This window comes from Labrus mixtus, chromosome 24, assembly GCF_963584025.1.
Source record: "Labrus mixtus chromosome 24, fLabMix1.1, whole genome shotgun sequence".
In the NCBI taxonomy this organism is placed as follows: domain Eukaryota; kingdom Metazoa; phylum Chordata; class Actinopteri; order Labriformes; family Labridae; genus Labrus; species Labrus mixtus.
This window is the reverse complement of record NC_083635.1, coordinates 10,862,680-10,880,881: the sequence shown is the minus strand read 5'-3', so window position 1 is coordinate 10,880,881 and position 18,202 is coordinate 10,862,680. Positions and strand designations below refer to the sequence as shown.

At 38.4% G+C, this 18,202-nt stretch overlaps 1 protein-coding gene and 1 long non-coding RNA gene across 3 annotated transcripts; one reads left to right on the top strand and one right to left on the bottom strand.

Annotated features, from left to right (window-relative positions):
- Positions 1–2,173: 2,173 nt before the first annotated feature.
- Positions 2,174–7,320, top strand: kynu (kynureninase). Of its 2 annotated transcripts, XM_061032687.1 has the most exons (15): positions 2,174–2,329; positions 3,034–3,113; positions 3,359–3,553; positions 3,642–3,768; positions 3,843–3,925; positions 4,295–4,356; positions 4,452–4,523; positions 5,111–5,185; positions 5,272–5,418; positions 5,506–5,604; positions 5,685–5,758; positions 5,924–5,976; positions 6,338–6,423; positions 6,546–6,776; positions 6,856–7,320. In XM_061032687.1, exons 3-15 carry the CDS (start codon positions 3,385–3,387, stop codon positions 6,976–6,978), a joined length of 1,401 nt encoding a protein of 466 aa, XP_060888670.1. In that variant the 5' UTR covers positions 2,174–2,329; positions 3,034–3,113; positions 3,359–3,384; the 3' UTR covers positions 6,979–7,320. The 2 variants fall into 2 exon arrangements, with proteins under 2 accessions (XP_060888670.1, XP_060888669.1); XM_061032686.1 differs by lacking the exon at positions 3,034–3,113 and having other exon boundaries at positions 2,175–2,329.
- A 3,174-nt stretch (positions 7,321–10,494) lies between these two features.
- Positions 10,495–15,938, bottom strand: LOC132959394 (uncharacterized). The gene is made up of 4 exons (XR_009666985.1): positions 15,921–15,938; positions 15,563–15,662; positions 12,562–13,564; positions 10,495–11,879 (listed from the first exon to the last, which is right to left on the bottom strand). It is a non-coding gene; the product is annotated as an uncharacterized LOC132959394 (long non-coding RNA).
- Between the last annotated feature and the right edge of the window lie 2,264 nt (positions 15,939–18,202).

The window sequence follows — 18,202 nt, the reverse complement described above, 5'->3', positions numbered from 1 at the left end:
TCTCAAAAGCCAAATTTTAAAGTTGATGTGAACTTCCTGCAGTTTCTCAGACGGCTTTGTACGTTGATCTTAAAATCAGAGTTTGAGTCAAATAACTTCTTCACCTTGTTTGCTACGTTTAGCTTTCACTCGCTCGGCGGCTAATAGAGTGTCCTTACACTTGACAACAAGGTTATAAAAACATGAAACAACCCCCGACATGACCCCGATACACTCAGAGAGATGTAAAGTTTTCTTTGGGTATTGCATTTCTTTGTTTTCCTCACGTCTGTTGCAGTTTTTGAAACTCTAGAAGTCTCCTGTCGGACGAATCAGAATCAGGCGTCACAACTTTTTCCCTTTGTTCACAATCCCCCTCTCATCGTCCCGTCTCTTCTGCACTAAGACCCCAATTTGTCCTCCTCACACCTGTCCTGCATGTGTTCAAAAAGTGCAGACTCATGCAGATTAGAGTCCCGAGAACCTCCTGAAAGCCCCCCCACACCCTCCGGTATGAGAGCGCGGGGCTGGTGGCTCCTTGCTGGAGAAGAGAAAACATTATCTGCCACCTCCTTTGATGTCTGTGCCCTGAGAAACGACATGAGAGGGGGTCGGTCCTGCCTCCTGAGCGCTTCCAGATGTCACACATCCTCATTTACTGTGAGAACAACAAGCAGAGAACATACAAGAGGCATGTCGGCCGCCGTGATGCCCCACAAACATCTTGCAACCATCTTGTTTCTGCTCTCTTAAAAGAATGTGACTCATTTTTAACACGTCTGCATCCTGACCACGCGCTCGTGTTTCCCCAGTTTCCATGTTTGAACATGCCATAAAAGCGTGTTTAAAAGGTCCTAAGATTGCGTTGTAAGTTTATTTTTAAAGTGACGAGTGAAGAGTGTAGTCGGAGTGGAGACATATTTACTGGCTGCTTTGGATGTGCTTCAACAGGCTGATTTGCAGTTTTTCTGAGAAAGATCATGAAGCGTGGGGTGAACTCCGGGGAGGGTGGACGAGGGCAGAAGTCAACCAGCATGACCCCAAAGGTCATCGTTAGTCATACTGAAGGTCACGGCTGAGGGGAGCTGCTGTGAGGATCTCAAATCGGGTTTATCTCTAATCTTGATTTACAGATTCTTTATAGAAACGTAGAATGTAGATTTTTTTTTTTTGGGGTGTGTTCGGGGTTTCCGTTTGTAGTCCGAGATGAATTCACAAATTAGGTATCAGCTTTGGTGTGTGCAGGAGGAACAGGTGCTTCTCAAGTCTTTTTTTTAGTTTCCTCCCTTGAACTTTCCTCGCAGGAATGTGTTCAGTGCCGCCATGTTGATAGATGTCTGAAGCCGACAACCCATGAGTTTTATGAGCTTACAAAATAATCACCAAATACATTCAAGATGAAAAAAATGTTTGTCTATCACATAGTGAGGCTCAAGAACATAAAAACAATCACACCCATTACACACACATGAAATCACCCAAAAGTTCCAGAAATAGATAACGGCACACGTGCAAAGAAAGTGTTTATCTCGCCGTATTTCAAATACGTTTTGCAGTCGGTATAAAGGAGTTTTCTTTTTAGCTAATGGTTCTCTGTAACAGCCATGACATCTGGCTCCTGATAGATTCTTTGTCCATTGAATCTTTTTCAGTTTGAGTCAGAACTCTGCTGCCCTCTAGTGGAGAGAGGTGGTAAACCAGGCAGTACAGGAGAAACATTTTCTTTACAAAGATGTTTGATTACAGGCTTCACAAGAACATGAGTAATAATCAGGGGCCACGCAGAACATCTTTACATTTATAAAATTAAATAATAGGTAAAGCAAAACTATTTGTGAGATCCTCTCAGAGCTGGGATATCTATCTATCTATTTCTACATATTTCATAGATCTCACAGTGATATCGGCCGAGATGTCAGTATCTGCTTTTCTCTCTCACCAGTATCCACATCTGTCAGGCCCTTACATTAAACTCTCTTTCTGCTCATCAAAAGCTTTTAGATTCAGAAAACAATAAAAGCATTTTTGATTTAAAAAATGGTTAATCATGACTCATGCTGCAGGAAGTACAGTTTGTAGTTTTTTAACAACATGTTGAACTTCACGCTGCACGACCTGAAAGTGAAACAAAACAAAAAAAGGGAACTGATGGTCGTGTCTTTGTTTCACAGCCTGACGGGCGTTTGGTGACAGGAATCTGATCCAGAAAGAGTCAGGTTGATTCATGAGAACAATGATTAACCTGAAGCGGCACACACACACAAACACACACAGGGGGGTCAAAGAGTGTGTGCAGAGCAGAGATTGAGTCAGTGTGTCGGCTGTGTGTGAAGACGAAGATCATCTGAAGGTAACTCAGGTTTCTCTGTGTGACAGCGAATGATTCAGGCGTCCTGCTGCGAGGATTTTCAGAGTAAAATCAGTGATTATGAATTTAAAGTAAAATAATCTTTAGTGTAGAAAAGCATGAACTTTGTGTTGTTTCTATGTGTCTAAAGTCGACTTCACTGCGCTCTAAATGTCAGCGTTTGAAAGTCATTTAGAGGTAAAGCAGCGACTTTAAAGAGCAGAATGAAGGATTTAGATTCATCTAGAAAAACTCTTTCTGCAGAGGCTCGGTCGTGTTTGTCCATTCAGGGCTTCTGTAGGTCCACGGGAATGCAACATGGCAGACTTTGTAGAAGAGGAGCTGCTGATTGAGCAGATTTAAAGAGTTCAGTGTGAGCTGATAAAGACACAAAACATTTTATTATTCAAACAAAAACTCAACAAAAAATTCAGTGTTGATTCATTAAAGTTGTTCAAAAAACAGCGACTTCTGCGACTCATTCAGGGAGTTTAGTTTGTATATTTCCTTCTTGTTGATATTGAATGTTATTTTGATCCCTTTCTTTGTCAATGTAACATTTGATTGTTTTTGTAAAAGTGCTTTGAGTAGTCAGGATTAGAAAAAATGTGTTCATGTTATCTATTTACAAAAACAGTAAGTCTGCCTTGATGGCTTATTAGGTTTGTCTTATTGTGTGTCCTGGGTGTTTAAATCTGTTTCTTCAGATCCATCATAAGATTTGTGTAACGCACAATAAGACAGAAAATGTTCGAGCAGCAGAGCAGCTTCTCCTGAGCTCTGTGAGGTAACATGAATGTTTGGTGGTTTTTAAGAGAGGGATGTTACGGCTGCTCTGTCTCTGCAGGGATCCTTTCTGTGATGTTCTCACACAGAGAAGAAGAAGATGAGCGTCCACCTTTAGGAGATGTACTTTGACAGGGTGCAGACCATAACGTGGCCTGAAGCAGCATGAAACCTTCATGGTTATTTAAAGTGAGAGAGCAGGTTTAGAAGTACTTGTTTTAAAATAGTTCCCCGTCCTCTCTGCAGGCCGGCAGTCTCCTGATCTCTCAGCGATGGAGCAGTTTGAAGGCTTAACTCCGACAGAAACCCTCCAGCGAGTTTCTGCGTCTCTGGGCTGCAGCGCGACGTCTGCAGAAGTCGCCGTGTTCCTCGACAAACACGACGACCTGAAACATCTGCGGGAGTGTTTCCACTTTCCTAAAATATCCGACTTACCTCCCTGTGAGTCACAAACGTTCTGCACGTCTCATTTTGAATTTCTCTCACTTACTGTATCTTATCATGTGAAACTGAATCTGATGTGTTTTAGCGGCAGCCGATGTGAAGCAGGTCCACGGCGCTGAAGAGTGCATGTACTTAGTGGGAAACTCGTTGGGTCTTCAGCCCAAAAGGGCGAGGACATACCTGGAGGAGGAGCTGGAGATGTGGGCCAAGGCGTACGTTACTCTTCTTTTCTTTAAAAAAACAGAAATAAATGCTGAGCTGCAGGGTTAAAGAATCTCTCTTACAGGGGAGTGCACGGTCACACAGTGGGGTCCAGGCCGTGGGCGTGGGCTGAAAACAAGATCGAGGACATGATGGCTGAAGTCGTCGGTGAGAGATGCACACACACCTTCATGATCCTGACATTACTATAACACAGAGCAGAGTCATTCAAGCTGTTGTTCACTGCTCCATGAGGTCACTGCACCTTTAGTAGGTTTCAAAGTTCACATGAAGGTCTTTAAACCAGCGAGCAGCGACAGACAGCTCGTATATGTTGAAAGGCTGCTGCAGAGTGACTTTATCACCTTCTTGATAAGTGCTGATCATCGCACAGTTGACCTTCAGTAGAGCACGATGAAGTGATAAACGCTGTAAATATCTCGGCTTCTGCTTTGATTGAGTGAAGTGTCAGGACTTTATGTTGGAAGTGTTTGAATGACGTGTGAGAAAAGTTAAAGGTGTCTGTGTCTGTTTCAGGAGCTGAACCTGAGGAAGTGGCTCTGATGAACGGCCTGACGGTGAATTTACACCTTCTTCTGGTACGATGCTCTCTCTCTCTCTCTCTCTCGCTCTCTCTCATGTAGACGTCGTGTATGGAGTGGAAGCTTAAACATATTTATGTTTTTTTCTGCAGCTTTCCTTCTACAAACCGACTGCAGCGCGGCACAAAATCCTCCTGGAGGACAAAGCCTTTCCTTCAGACCATGTGAGTAAAATGCTTCCAAAAGCTGCAGCGTCGCTCGTCACCGACGTGTTGGAGCTTGCGTCCTCCGTCAGGCGTCGTCCTGATGGAGGACACAAGCACCTCATGACCTCTTCATGCACTTTGGTAGTTGTTTGAAAAGCTTCCTCTGCTTCGACATGTGAGTCAAATCAAAGGTGCTGTTTTCTGTGAAGGTCAGGTCAGGGTTAGGGTTTATAAAATCCTCTCTAAGACAGTTTTTTTTTTTACTGCCTGGTTGTTTTTCTGCTGAACTTTGACTCCTTTTCAATGAAACCTGAGAGAGAGAGAGAGAGAGAGAGACTTAGAAACAGTTCATACATCTACAAACAAACACACAAACTTCAGGTGACCCCTGGACAAGTCAGAGCCCCAGTGGAGGTGCTCGTTGCCCCCTGGTGGTTACAAAGATAACTACACACAAAAACAAAATAAGGAATAATAATGGATGAAAGAGCTTCATGACTTTATTTAGCAACTTATCAATAAGATATCGGAGCGAAGTACGAGCGGGTATTTTGTTATCAGTGCAGCAAAGATAAAAGACAAAACGTGTTTCTTTGTGTCCTCAGTACGCCGTCGAGTCTCAGATCAGACTGCGAGGATTGGACCCTCAGGAGAGCATGCTGCTGCTGTCAGCCCGACCGGTACCTGAGCTCCTCTCCATGTTTCATTTTTGTGCACAATGATGTTTCAAACAGTCCCACTGATAAAGATCGTTCCTGTCGCTCAGGGAGAAGAAACGCTGAGGACCCAGGACATCCTGGACGTGATCGAGAAGGAGGGAGACTCCATCGCCGTGGTGATGTTCAGCGGAGTTCAGTACTACACGGGACAGCTGTTCAATATGGCCGCCATCACTGAGGCCGGACACAAGAAGGTGAGAAACACACGTTGAACTCTGGGTCTCCTCATCCCAATCAGACGCCTGAACCACAAAAACAAAAATCCTTTGCGTCTCCTTCAGGGATGTTACGTCGGGTTCGATTGCGCTCACGCTGCAGGAAACGTGGAGCTGAAGCTGCACGCCTGGGGGGTCGACTTCGCCTGTTGGTGCTCCTATAAGGTAAGCTGACGGGAGCTGCTTTCTAAAAGTATGACGTCATCATGACAGGACATATATATGTAACGACTGTTTTCTGTCAGTACATAAACTCAGGCGCTGGAGGGATCGCCGGAGCGTTTATCCACAAGAAGCATAAAGACACCATCAAACCTGCGTGAGTGATCGCAATAAAGTGACTTTTATCCTCATTATTAACTTCTGTCAGACGCTGTTTGATAAAGGATGTTATATTTAAGCATCATAATTTAATAATAAACACAGTTTGAAGTTAATGTCCTGCAGTCAAAGTCTACATTTAAAGTTTTTCTGCGTCCTGCAGGCTGACGGGCTGGTGGGGACATGACCTGAACACTCGCTTCCAGATGACTAACAGTAAAAAAAAAACAATAATTGTTTTTATTATCCACCTGAATATTTATGTTTTAATTACTGCACACACACACATTAACAATAAACACATAACACAGATTAAAAAAAAACATTAATGTGTTTAAAAAGCAGTTTAAAGCCCTGTGTTGTTTTTGTGGTTGCTCTCTGCTGCCATCTTGTGGTTTCTTTTGGTATTACAGCTCACCTACATTAATAAATGCTGAATAAACGCTGATGTTTCCCCACGTTGTCCTGTTGTTAGGGGAATATTTACAGATAAATGTAGTTTAAGAAAAGATGGATCCTTGAAGATCCAGAATTATAAAAAAGTGTTTTACTGTTTAAATGTTTTGTGTGTTCTCAGTGATGGATCTGCAGCCCGGTATAAGCGGCTTCAGGCTCTCCAACCAGCCCATCCTGCTGGTCTGCCCTCTACAGGCCAGTTTGGAGGTACTACAGTTTTCAAAGTTCCCAAAAATTGAAAGCAATGGGTTTCCTTTCAAGGCACAAATTGGGAAAATGCAGCCAGTGTTGTTTTATTAACTCTGCTGACGCTCTCTTTATGTCTTCAGGTTTTTAAAATGACCAGCATGCAGGCTCTGCGTAAGAAGTCTCTCCTGTTGACGGGCTACCTGGAGTTTCTGATCCGCCATTATTACACCAAAGACCCCGCCCGGCCTCAAAAGCCTCACGTATACATCATCACGCCGTCCGACCCCGAGCAGAGAGGATGTCAGCTCTCGCTGTCGTTCTCCGTCCCCATCAGGGAGGTGTTTGACGAGCTGGAGAGGAGGGGCGTCGTTGTGAGTGTCCAACTAATCTGTTTGTCTCGATCATCACACAGCAGAGTTAAAAACATGGATTTCTTGTTGTTTTTATCAGTGCGACATGAGGGAGCCCAGCGTGCTGCGCATCGCTCCCGTTCCGATGTACAACTCCTTCACTGACGTGCATCGCTTTGTGGAGACGCTCGGAGGAGCTCTCACTGCCACCAGCCAAAAATGAATGTTTATAGTTTCAGCTCAGAATGCATTTCACTGCAAAGTCCTCAAAGTATGCGTTTTGATTCTGAGATATGTTCACTTTAAGGACCACCAGTGCTGTCGCAGCACAATCAGTGTTTACAGATATTTAACATGAACAATAATGAAGGTTCACATCAATAATGTACAGTAAAGAGAAATGTACACGTTTCAAGTTTTGAGAAGATTTGTGCTGCTTGAAATGAACTCAATCTGTAAAAAAGAGTTTCAGCATCAAACTGCTGAAGTATCCTATAAAGTCAGCGTCCGAGTTAAATCTCACTCGCGCTGTCAAACCTTTTGTAATCAATAAAAGATTTTTATATCTCCTCATCCTTCCTGCTTAACTTATTTCACCCAAGTGTCTCCTGCTACTGCCTTTACTTACACACAAAATAAAACATGTAGTGAACGCCACATAGTTGACTAATTCTGTAACTTCTGCATCTTACTGTTATTGAAATCTCTCTATGTAGTGATCATAGTAGTAAAGTGAATGGAGAGGCCTGTTATTAACAGTCGAAATGGGATTACTAAATTACTCCACTTATTGTACTTTACCTCGAGTATTTTCTGCTCCATTTATTTATGTGATAAAGTTCCCCATGATTATATAATGTAATCGGCTACATATCGGCTTTACTTACACGAAAAATGCTGCATACACACACATTCATTATGCATAGGTGATGGCTAAAAATAAAGGCAGCTAAGTGTTTTAAAGTATATATTTTATAATAATTAAATACTTTGTTGTGCTTCAAATGATCTACATGATATTTAAGGTTTTTAACTCTTTGTGGCTTTAATGTAACTTCTACACTTTACAACCACAGACTGTAAATATTACAACATAGCTCACCTGGAGGTTAACAGCCTCGTCAGGTCTAATTAACCGCTGCATCATGCATTCATGTTACACTGCTGCCCTCTGCTGGCGATGGGTTGTAATTACATCCAACAGTCACTATAACAGAAATGTATCCTCTTATTAATCTTTTTTTCCACCACATAAATGTCTGGATAAATATAAATAGTGCAGTTTATACTTATTTAAGAAGATGTTAAAACAAACTAAATGAAAAGACTGAATATTTTTTAAATGGTTGGTAATTAAAGTGACTACACCTATAACTACTACAAGATGTGTTTGTAATGTCAGTAAAATATTAGTGTTTTCTTGAGTGTTTGGATTATTTCACTAATAGACAAATCATTTAAACAACAGTATCTATCCACATTTATAGATTATAAATCTAAAAATTAACGTTTTCATTGATTTTCGGTGTTTTACTTAATTTTGTTATTGTGTCTCCTAATTCACAATGAGTTCTCTACATCGATACGACCTTTACCTGGGAATGACACGACCAACGTCACTTCCGCTGGACCGCTGCTGCGCATCACGCTCAGGTGTGCTCCTCAGGTGTCTGCTAATGTTAGTGCTAACTGAACCATAGCAACATCGTCTGTCTTTATATTTAGTCTCATTAGTCACATTACATAGTGCTCGTTAAAATCGGATATGTCGTTTTAGTTGAAAGTTGTTGGTTGAACTCAAAATTCTGTATTTTCTTCTTGTTTCTTTGTACAGGTGTGTGCAGGTGTTTCCTCGCTCTGTGCTGCAGCTCAGAGGTAAAATGATTTTCTAAACATTACTGTTCACAGAGCTCAGAGATTAAATGTTCATCTTACTCAAAGTAATATGAATAAACTTCATTTATTTTATTTAAAAGTAAAAGCTCTTAATCCAGCCTTCTGTGTTTAATTTACTCAAAGAAACAGCAGTCTGATTAATTTATTATTTAAGTGCAATAACCAACAAAATAAAACTAAACAACAGCTAAAAGGTAAATAAAACTAAACAACAGCTAAAAGGTAAATAAAACTAAACAACAGCTAAAAGGTAAATAAAACTAAACAACAGGTAAAAGGTAAATAAAACTAAACAACAGGTAAATAAGACAACAAGCCTTCTGTGTTTAATTTAGTCAAAGAAACAGCAGTCTGATTAATTTATTATTTAAGTGCAGTAACCAACAACTAACCACTAGAGGGCGCCCTCTCTATATAAAGTGATTTATAAAAGATAAAATACATTTATTTTCAACCTATAACTTTAATTAGAGTCTTACATCATTGTTTGGTAAATTATTTATATTAAAGCTGCATTTTTACCTTAAACCTTTTCTTCTTAGGTTTAATTTTACTTTTCAAACTTACCTTTTAATCAATTTAATTAGTTTATTGTCGTTTGGTTTTCTTAATGAAAATACCACAAACCTTTTTATTGATTTAATTGAAATGATCATTCTGATTAAAACTGCTTTTTTGATTAGGATTAAAATATTTGATATGAGTACATCTTACAACTCATTGAGATAATTTAGATTAAACATAAATTAAAAGGAAACATTTACAAGTTAAAAAGGTTGTTTTAAAATTCTTCTTCCTTGCCTTGATTTTATTAACTTTCATATGCTCATAACTCTTCTTCATCTACTTTATGTTCTCCATTATATTAAGTTCATTGATAATATCACAGATTAATTACAACTCTGAATATATATTATATATATGTATTCAGCATTTTCTTTCCCCCAAAAGCTTGCACAAGTTAAAGGTAAACAAACTTGTAGAATTATTGTAAAACTTATAATATAAGATAAATCTGTTTAGATGTTTCTTCAGACCTTATACTTAATGTTTCTATATTATATTCTACATTTAAACTTTGAATTGAAGTTTGCTTCATCCAAAAGCCTTAAAGTGAAGTTAAACACAGATAATTTACAGTGAATGATAAAACTCAGGTTTATTCCAATCATCATGATGTTGTATAATCACAAACATTTTCTGTGTTTTATTAACTTGATGAACTAAAATTAGTTTTTCTTCTCCAACAGGAACTCTGTCGACGTCTTCCAGGAGGATCCCCCGTCGGTGGCCGTCTTCCTGCTCAGGTAGGAGACTCAATGCTTTCTTAATGTTGTTTTATTATGTTCCAGGTTTTAGGTCTTATAGATGTTTAGACTCAGTTATTTTATTCATTTCATCCTTTTTGGAGTGGAGGAACATCAGGTGTTTAATGAAATACATTTTTATAATCCTTATTTCATTAAACACCTGATGTTCCTCCACTCCAAAAAGGATCAAATGATTAAAATAACTAAACTTCTATAAGACCTGGAACATAATAAAACATTAAGAAAGCTTTGAGCTCCTACCCAATGGGGCTGGAGACTGGCTGGATGTAACACCCCCCCCCCCCCCTCACCTGTGACACCTTATTGTATTGTGCTGATGTAACAATGTACAAAACAGAGGTCATCATGTCTGTTCAATATTTTATTGTAATAAAACTACTGCTGTGTCCATTTAGAGTGCTACTCACGTTTAGCTGTGTTGATCCTTACAAGTTACACCTCGTTGTAAAGGTGACTCATCAGGCTTTCCAACGATATAAAATACAACACCAATTAGTATTAAAGGGGCCAAATAATGGACCAAAATAATGTTTCCAACAGTTATCAAAGCCACAGAAATCCTTCAGAATCAGCTTTATTGGTCAGGTATTCTTAAACACACGAGGAGTTTAACTTTTATAAACTGTGCTCTCTTTGTACAAAAGTATAATATTAAATATCAACAATAATCAAAGACTAATATGTACAAGGCTAAACAGGATAATAGTGGAGAGATGCTGAAGTAAACATGAGGTAGTTTGAGGTAGTACTGTCTGCCAAGCCAGGAAGCCAAACAGATGCAGGACGTCCCCCCCCCCCCCCCAATAAATCATTTATTTAACATATATTTAAAAGAAATCTGAGACTTGAACAAAACAACAAACAGATCCAGCATGAGACACAGAGTCTGTATCTGTCTCTGTGGCTCAGGAGATAGAAGGAGGACTTGGAGTCTGGAGGTCGTGGGTTCGAATCTTATCAGGACTCAGTGAATTTTAAAGGTGTCGGTCCTAAATGAAAGACTCAAGAGGAACATAGTGAAGCAACCTGCCAGTATGGATCCACAGGAAACACTCAAAGACAGAGTTTCTCAGACGACCACACACACACCATTATCTTAAAGGTGTTGGTCCAAAGGAAAGACTCAAGAGATCTGAGAATCAGAGTCAAGTATCTGTCTCTGTGGCTCAGGAGATAGAACGAGGACTTGGAGTCTGGAGGTCGTGGGTTTGAATCTCATCGGGGTAAATTTTAAAGTCTAACATCTGAAATGACGATGATAAATACGCCCGGAGCTCATGACATAGAGTGAAGTTATCAGTAGTGTAGTGGATAAGATTGAGGATTCCAAGATCTGTAAGTGGTGAGCCTGGGTTTGAATCCCGCTGTGTCTGGAGATGGAGGGTTCAAATCTTATAATTTACTCACTAACTTTTTTTTTTTAAACAACATACTAACCTAAATTCATTAATGGTCCATTGTTCCCACCATGACATCAGATTTGATTTATTATATATGTTAACACCAAGAACACCTCTCCTCTCTCTGGATCATTCAGGAAACAGGAAGTTATAAAGGGAACAGGAAGTTATAAAGGAAACAGGAAGTTATAAAGGAAACAGGAAGTTATAAAGGGAACAGGAAGTTATAAAGGAAACAGGAAGTTGAGGGTTCTTTCTTTAATCTTCAAGCAGGCAGCAACAGAGATGTAAGTTTAGCTTAGCATGTAGCTTAGCATTAGCATGTAGCTTAGCATTAGTTTATTGTTTGAATTTATCTAGAACTTTGGTAATGACTAAACTAAATGTTCTTGTGTTTTGTAGTTTTCACTCCTTCTTCAATCTGGTGAATAAATCAACAGAGTCACTGATTGGCTGACGGACTCGGACCATCTCTTTGCTCCCTTCAGGTGCAGCTCCTGCAATTCAAAGACAAAGAGGTTCTTTAAAATGTTGGGGAACACGGAGCAAAGCATGCACATGTGAGTATGTAGAACTGAGGTTTAAAGGTCTGATATCATCGATCTGTAGAGAGAATGTTCAAATGTTTCATTTGTATTTTAAATACGGGAATAAATTCAAAATAAAAACTGTTTTTTTTAAGTTTGTTCAAGCTGTTTCAATCGTCTTCTTTCTGTTTAACGCCTTGTGTTAAGAAATAAAAACGTGTATTTCCACTGGTGTGTGTGCGTGTGTGTGTGTGCGCGTGTGTGTGTGTGTGTGTGTGTCTGGATTATTAAACTCTGTTAATCCAACATCACCAAACAGACAAAGTTCCTGCAGTGAGACTCTCAGAATACTGAAGGTGCAGAGGATTAAAGTACAGCTGCAGATAGACGACTATCTGGCGGCTACATGCTAATGCTAAGCCACATGCTAATGCTAAGCCACATGTTAATGCTAAGCCACATGCTATGCTACATCAGATGCAAACAAATTATAACAATGCTAATGCTAAGCTACATGCTAATGCTAAGCCACATGTTAATGCTAAGCCACATGCTATGCTACATCAGATACAAACAAACAAATTATAACAAGGCTAATGCTAAGGTACATGCTAATGCTAAACCTTAACTTCAGTACAGTAAAGGAACTTACATCTCTGTTGCTGCCTTGAAGATTAAAGAAAGAAAGAACCCTCAACTTCCTCTTGATAAATCCAGAGCACTTCCTGTTGCACTCCAGAGCACTTCCTGTTGATAAATCCAGAGCACTTCCTGTTGCACTCCAGAGCACTTCCTGTTGATAAATCCAGAGCACTTCCTGTTGCATATCCAGAGCACTTCCTGTTGATAAATCCAGAGTTACAGATTGACAGATATAAGAAGACCGATGAGAGAAACAGACAGGTGATCAAACAACATTCATTCTTTTACTGAGATCTGTTGGTTTGGTAACCTCAGCATTGTTAACAGAAACAATAAGAAGGGCCAATCAGAAGTCCTGGAACACCCTCATGTGCTCCTTGAGACTCCTTGAGACTCCTTGAAGGTCTCGGTCTGGGACTAGAAGGAAAAAACAAGAAATAACTTCAAACTCCATTTGTAGTTCGATTTTTATCCCCCGGTTACGACCACAACCTTCCCGGTGTTAAAACCTGCACACACAGATATTTGTGGTCTTGGTCTTAGTGTAGTCATGACTACAACACTACCCTCTTTAGACACTTTAAATGGTGTTCGAGTGCCGCTGCGGCCGGTACCTGGATCTGCCTTGTTGGTTAAGCTGAATGATTGAATGTTTGGTTTTCCCTCTGATCATTCAGCAGTCTGGACAGAACATGTGGTGTGATGTGTTAGCTGTGAGTTAATGTTCATGTCTGCTTCAGTGTATCAAATCTGACTCTTCTAACTGAAGTAGTTTCTCAGCTGTGTTGACGTCACTGCTGATGATGATGATGCAGAAGTCAAGATGCAGACTTTAAACACTTTCTCCTGAAACATATCTGTACCGTCTCGTGCTGCAGGTTGGTCTGATCTCTCCCCTCCACCTCTTGCCTCTTCTGCTCGTAGTTGACGGCGAGCTCCTCCAGCGCCTGCAGCACCTCCTTCACCTCCTCCTTGGCCAGCTGGTTCTCCGTTTGCAGCCGGCACAGCTCCTCCTGGGAGGGACGTGGGGTCACAGTGAGTTCAAGCAAAAATGATCATCCTCATGAAATCCATGTTTCAATGAAAATACTTGATATTTCTTTTGTATTTCATTGGCTGAGAGACAAACCTCTTCATCTGCTCCTTGAGTTTGTCAGCCAGCTGACTGTGTTGGTTGATCTCATCATCCTGTCAATTATTACAAGAAAAGGACATCAAGTAATAATAATAATTGAGAAAATGAAAGTATTTGTATTTAGTTTGAATCTTTAAGCAGGTTGTCTTCAAACTGTTCTTCTAATGTTGTGTCTTGTCTTTGACTTTAGTCTATTCTTCATCCAGATGTTTGTACAGGTTGCTGATGTCCTCCTCGTATTTGCTCCACTCATGGCAACAATATTATTTGACTTTTCTTTCACAAAAGGTAAGAAGTATTTTCAGTTAGTTAATTTAAAATAAGTAATGTATCATAATGGCCCATTTACTTTTCACGTATTGTTCAATCCTAGCTGTAAATTAGATTCACACGTTTGAGTGCTCCTAAACTAAAAGTCTGTGAAATTCTGTGATCACAGACTGATATTATTAATTGTTAATCGAGAACATAAAGTAGGTGAAGAAGAGTTATGAGCATATGAAAGTTAATAAAATCAAGGCAAGGAAGAAGAATTTTAAAACAACCTTTTTAACTTGTAAATGTTTCCTTTTAATTTATGTTTAATCTAAATTATCTCAATGAGCTGTAAGATTTACTCATCAAATATTTTAATCCTAATCAAAAACGCAGTTTTAATCAAATTGATCATTTCAATTAAATCAATAAAAAGGTTTGTGGTATTTTCATTAAGAAAACCAAACGACAATAAACTAATTAAACTGATTAAAAGGTAAGTTTGAAAAGTAAAATTAAACCTAAGAAGAAAAGATTTAAGGTAAAAATGCAGCTTTAATATAAATAATTTACCAAACAATGATGTAAGACTCTAATTAAAAGTTATAGGTTGAAAATAAATGTATTTTATCTTTTATAAATGACTTTATATAGAGAGGGCGCCCTCTGGTGGTTAGTTGTTGGTTACTGCACTTAAATAATAAATTAATCAGACTGCTGTTTCTTTGACTAAATTAAACACAGAAGGCTTGTTGTCTTAGTTTACCTGTTGTTTAGTTTTATTTACCTTTTAGTTGTTGTTTAGTTTTATTTACCTTTTAGCTGTTGTTTAGTTTTATTTACCTTTTAGCTGTTGTTTAGTTTTATTTACCTTTTAGCTGTTGTTTAGTTTTATTTACTTTTTAGCTGTTGTTTAGTTTTATTTACCTTTTAGTTGTTGTTTAGTTTTATTTACCTGTTAGCTGTTGTTTAGTTTTATTTACCTTTTAGTTGTTGTTTAGTTTTATTTACCTTTTAGCTGTTGTTTAGTTTTATTTACCTTTTAGCTGTTGTTTTATTTACCTTTTAGCTGTTGTTTAGTTTTATTTACCTTTTAGCTGTTGTTTTATTTACTTTTTAGTTGTTGTTTAGTTTTATTTACCTGTTAGCTGTTGTTTAGTTTTATTTACCTTTTAGCTGTTGTTTAGTTTTATTTACCTTTTAGTTGTTGTTTAGTTTTATTTACCTTTTAGCTGTTGTTTTATTTACCTTTTAGTTGTTGTTTAGTTTTATTTACCTGTTAGCTGTTGTTTAGTTTTATTTACCTTTTAGCTGTTGTTTAGTTTTATTTACCTTTTAGTTGTTGTTTAGTTTTATTTACCTTTTAGCTGTTGTTTAGTTTTATTTACCTTTTAGTTGTTGTTTAGTTTTATTTACTTGTTAGCTGTTGTTTAGTTTTATTTACTTGTTAGCTGTTGTCTTGTAGCTTTTCTGTGCAGTTTTCTTTCAGTCGTAGTTTGTCTTCTTAGTCTTTAATGTTTGTTTGTTTTTATCTTTCAGCTGTGTTGGATGAAACTTACTTAATATAATGTACTATAATGATATTCATTTTAAAGGCTGCAGGTTAGAGTCTGAACTGTACCTGTAGGTCTGTCTTCATGAGCGAGGCTCCTGCTTCAACCAGATAATGACAGATAGTTCTTTGACACAGGGACGCAGCTCGGTGAAGGACCGTCTCCCCCCTGGTCAACAGAAGAGAGAGAGAGAGAGACAACATCACCCGAGGAACAGACATCAACCCCCTTGCTGCTTCTTTTGGTGTCTTGTGTTTATGATGGCACATATATCATCACATATAGACTGAACAGAGATCAGAGCACAGATACAGCATCATCATCTACACTCTGTTAACATTTAAATAAAGTGTTTAACATTTTAAAAACCTCATGGTTTCAGTTCAATGTTAGATGTTTTCAAGCACAAATATAATCTGTACTTACTGCAGTTTTTCTGTAACGACTAAAAACTAGTTAAAGGCAGGGTTGGTGATTTTCTCCAGATCCACTTTTTAAGATTCTGGTTGAAATTGTCTTTTGGTCCTGACAATGAAAGCAATGAGCTGAGGTCTGCTTCTGGGGTGGGTGCAGACGGAGCACTGAGGGAATGCTACTTTTAGAAAATGATCAACCCTGCCTTTAACCCAGACAAGACTCTCTCTTACCTGCTGTTTGTAAAGTGTCTTCAGATAACATCTGTATTGAGTTGGCGCTCTACAAAATAAAGATTGATTGAACTGACTTATTGTTTTACAAGCCTGTCATTGAAAGTTTCCCATTTATTCAAACACTAGAATACAGAAAGAAAAAAACTACATATTCCTATTTTGAATAAAACTACATACATACCTATGATGAAAAGAATCCACATACATTCATTAATGGTAAAAAAAAACAACAACTAAGGATTATTCTAATGAGCTACACCTGGTTATTTGGTATACTCTTAAAGGTACAGGTACAGGTACTGCTACAGGAAGTGACTGTTCAAACAGGAAGTGCCCGCCTATAAAGGAAGCAGGAAGTTGAGGGTTCCTTCTTTAATCTTCAAGACTGCACACAGCAGGCAGCAACAGAAATGTAAGTTCCTTCACTTTACTGAAGTTAAGGTTTAGCATGTAGCTTAACATTAGCTTGTTATAATTTGTTGCGTATTGCATCTGATTGATGTAGCATAACATGTGGCTTAGCATTAGCATGTAGCTTAGCATTAGCAACAACTAAGCTTTCTTTTGTCCTGTATTAGTTTATTGTAGAACTTTGGTAATGACTCAACTAAATGTTCTTGTGTTTTGTAGTTTTCACTCCTTCTTCAATCTGGTGAGTAAATCAAAAGAGTAACTAACATCCTGACTCATTCATTGTTGAATGGAGTTTGTCTGACTGTTAACCTACATGCACCAAACAGGTGGAGGACTGTACACACACCTGTGGAGGATGTAGAGGACCATCTCTTTGCTTCCTGCACTGGCAGCGTGATGACGTCACCTGCAGCCGGACGAGTGGAGTGACGTGAGGCCGGCTCCCTTCAGGTGCAGCTCCTGCAGCTGATGATTCAATTCAAAGACACATGTGAGTATGTAGAAATGAGGTGCAAAGGTCTGTAGTGAGAGATGAAACTGTCACTCACCTTCTTTAAGTCTTTGTTCTTCACACACTCAACCAGCAGCTCTACAGAGAGAATGTTACAAATGTTTGATTTACATTTTAAATAAAACAGTTTTTAAAGTTTGTTCAAGCTGTTTCAATCGTCTTCTTTAATGTAAATGATTTTCTATTAGGAAACATGCTTATTGCTGAATGTTAACTTTCATTCATCAGTCCATTTTTATTCACTTATCTCCAAATCAGAAGAAAAGTTATCTCCAGACACTTTACAATAACAAACATTTTGAAGTTTAAACTAATTGTTATGTTTTTTTAACACTTTTAGGGGCAGCCTGAACAAAACAAAGAGCTGTGAACATGTCTGCTACACCACGCTGCCTCGCCTGCTTCATTCAACATGTTGAGTATTTTAACTGTTTAAGTCACATATAGTCATATTCTTGATGCTAAGTAGGTGCAGATAAAACTACAAACATCCGTTTTAAGACATCACTGCTACATATTTAAAACACTATAAATGTTGATCTGTGATCACTTTTTATACATTTGAAAGATGTGTAAACATGTCTTATCTCAAATTAACCACCATTTTAGTTTTGCCGTGCTTTTACATGATGCTCCAAACTTTTAAATTTTAATCTTAACTCTCTCTTTGATGTAATTAAATGATTAAAAATTAGTTATGTATCAGAATGGCCCATTTTACTTTTCATGTTTTGTACAATCCTAACTGTAAACTGATGTCTTTGTTTCTTGTGTCTGATATTCCAGGTGTTTCCTCGCTCTCTGAAGAGTAGATCTGTGCTGCAGCTGGAAGGATTTTCTTTGGATTAAAGTTTACCTGTTAACTTACTTGTTGTAGCTTTTCTTTTGTCTTCGAGCTAGTTTAAAGTTTTATTGTCTGTTTTCTCTTTGCCACTTTCATAATAAATAAAATGTTAAACTCTAAATTTGTCTCATGTTTGTTGTCAGCATGTTTAATTCCTGATGTTTTGTAGTTGTTTCCTTCTTTGTCACACAGCTGTGAACTTGAGGTGTTAGATTTGTTTTCATTTGAAGTACAGTTTAACTATTTATTGGTCGCTCCTTTGGGTGACAGATATTAACTAACAATAAAC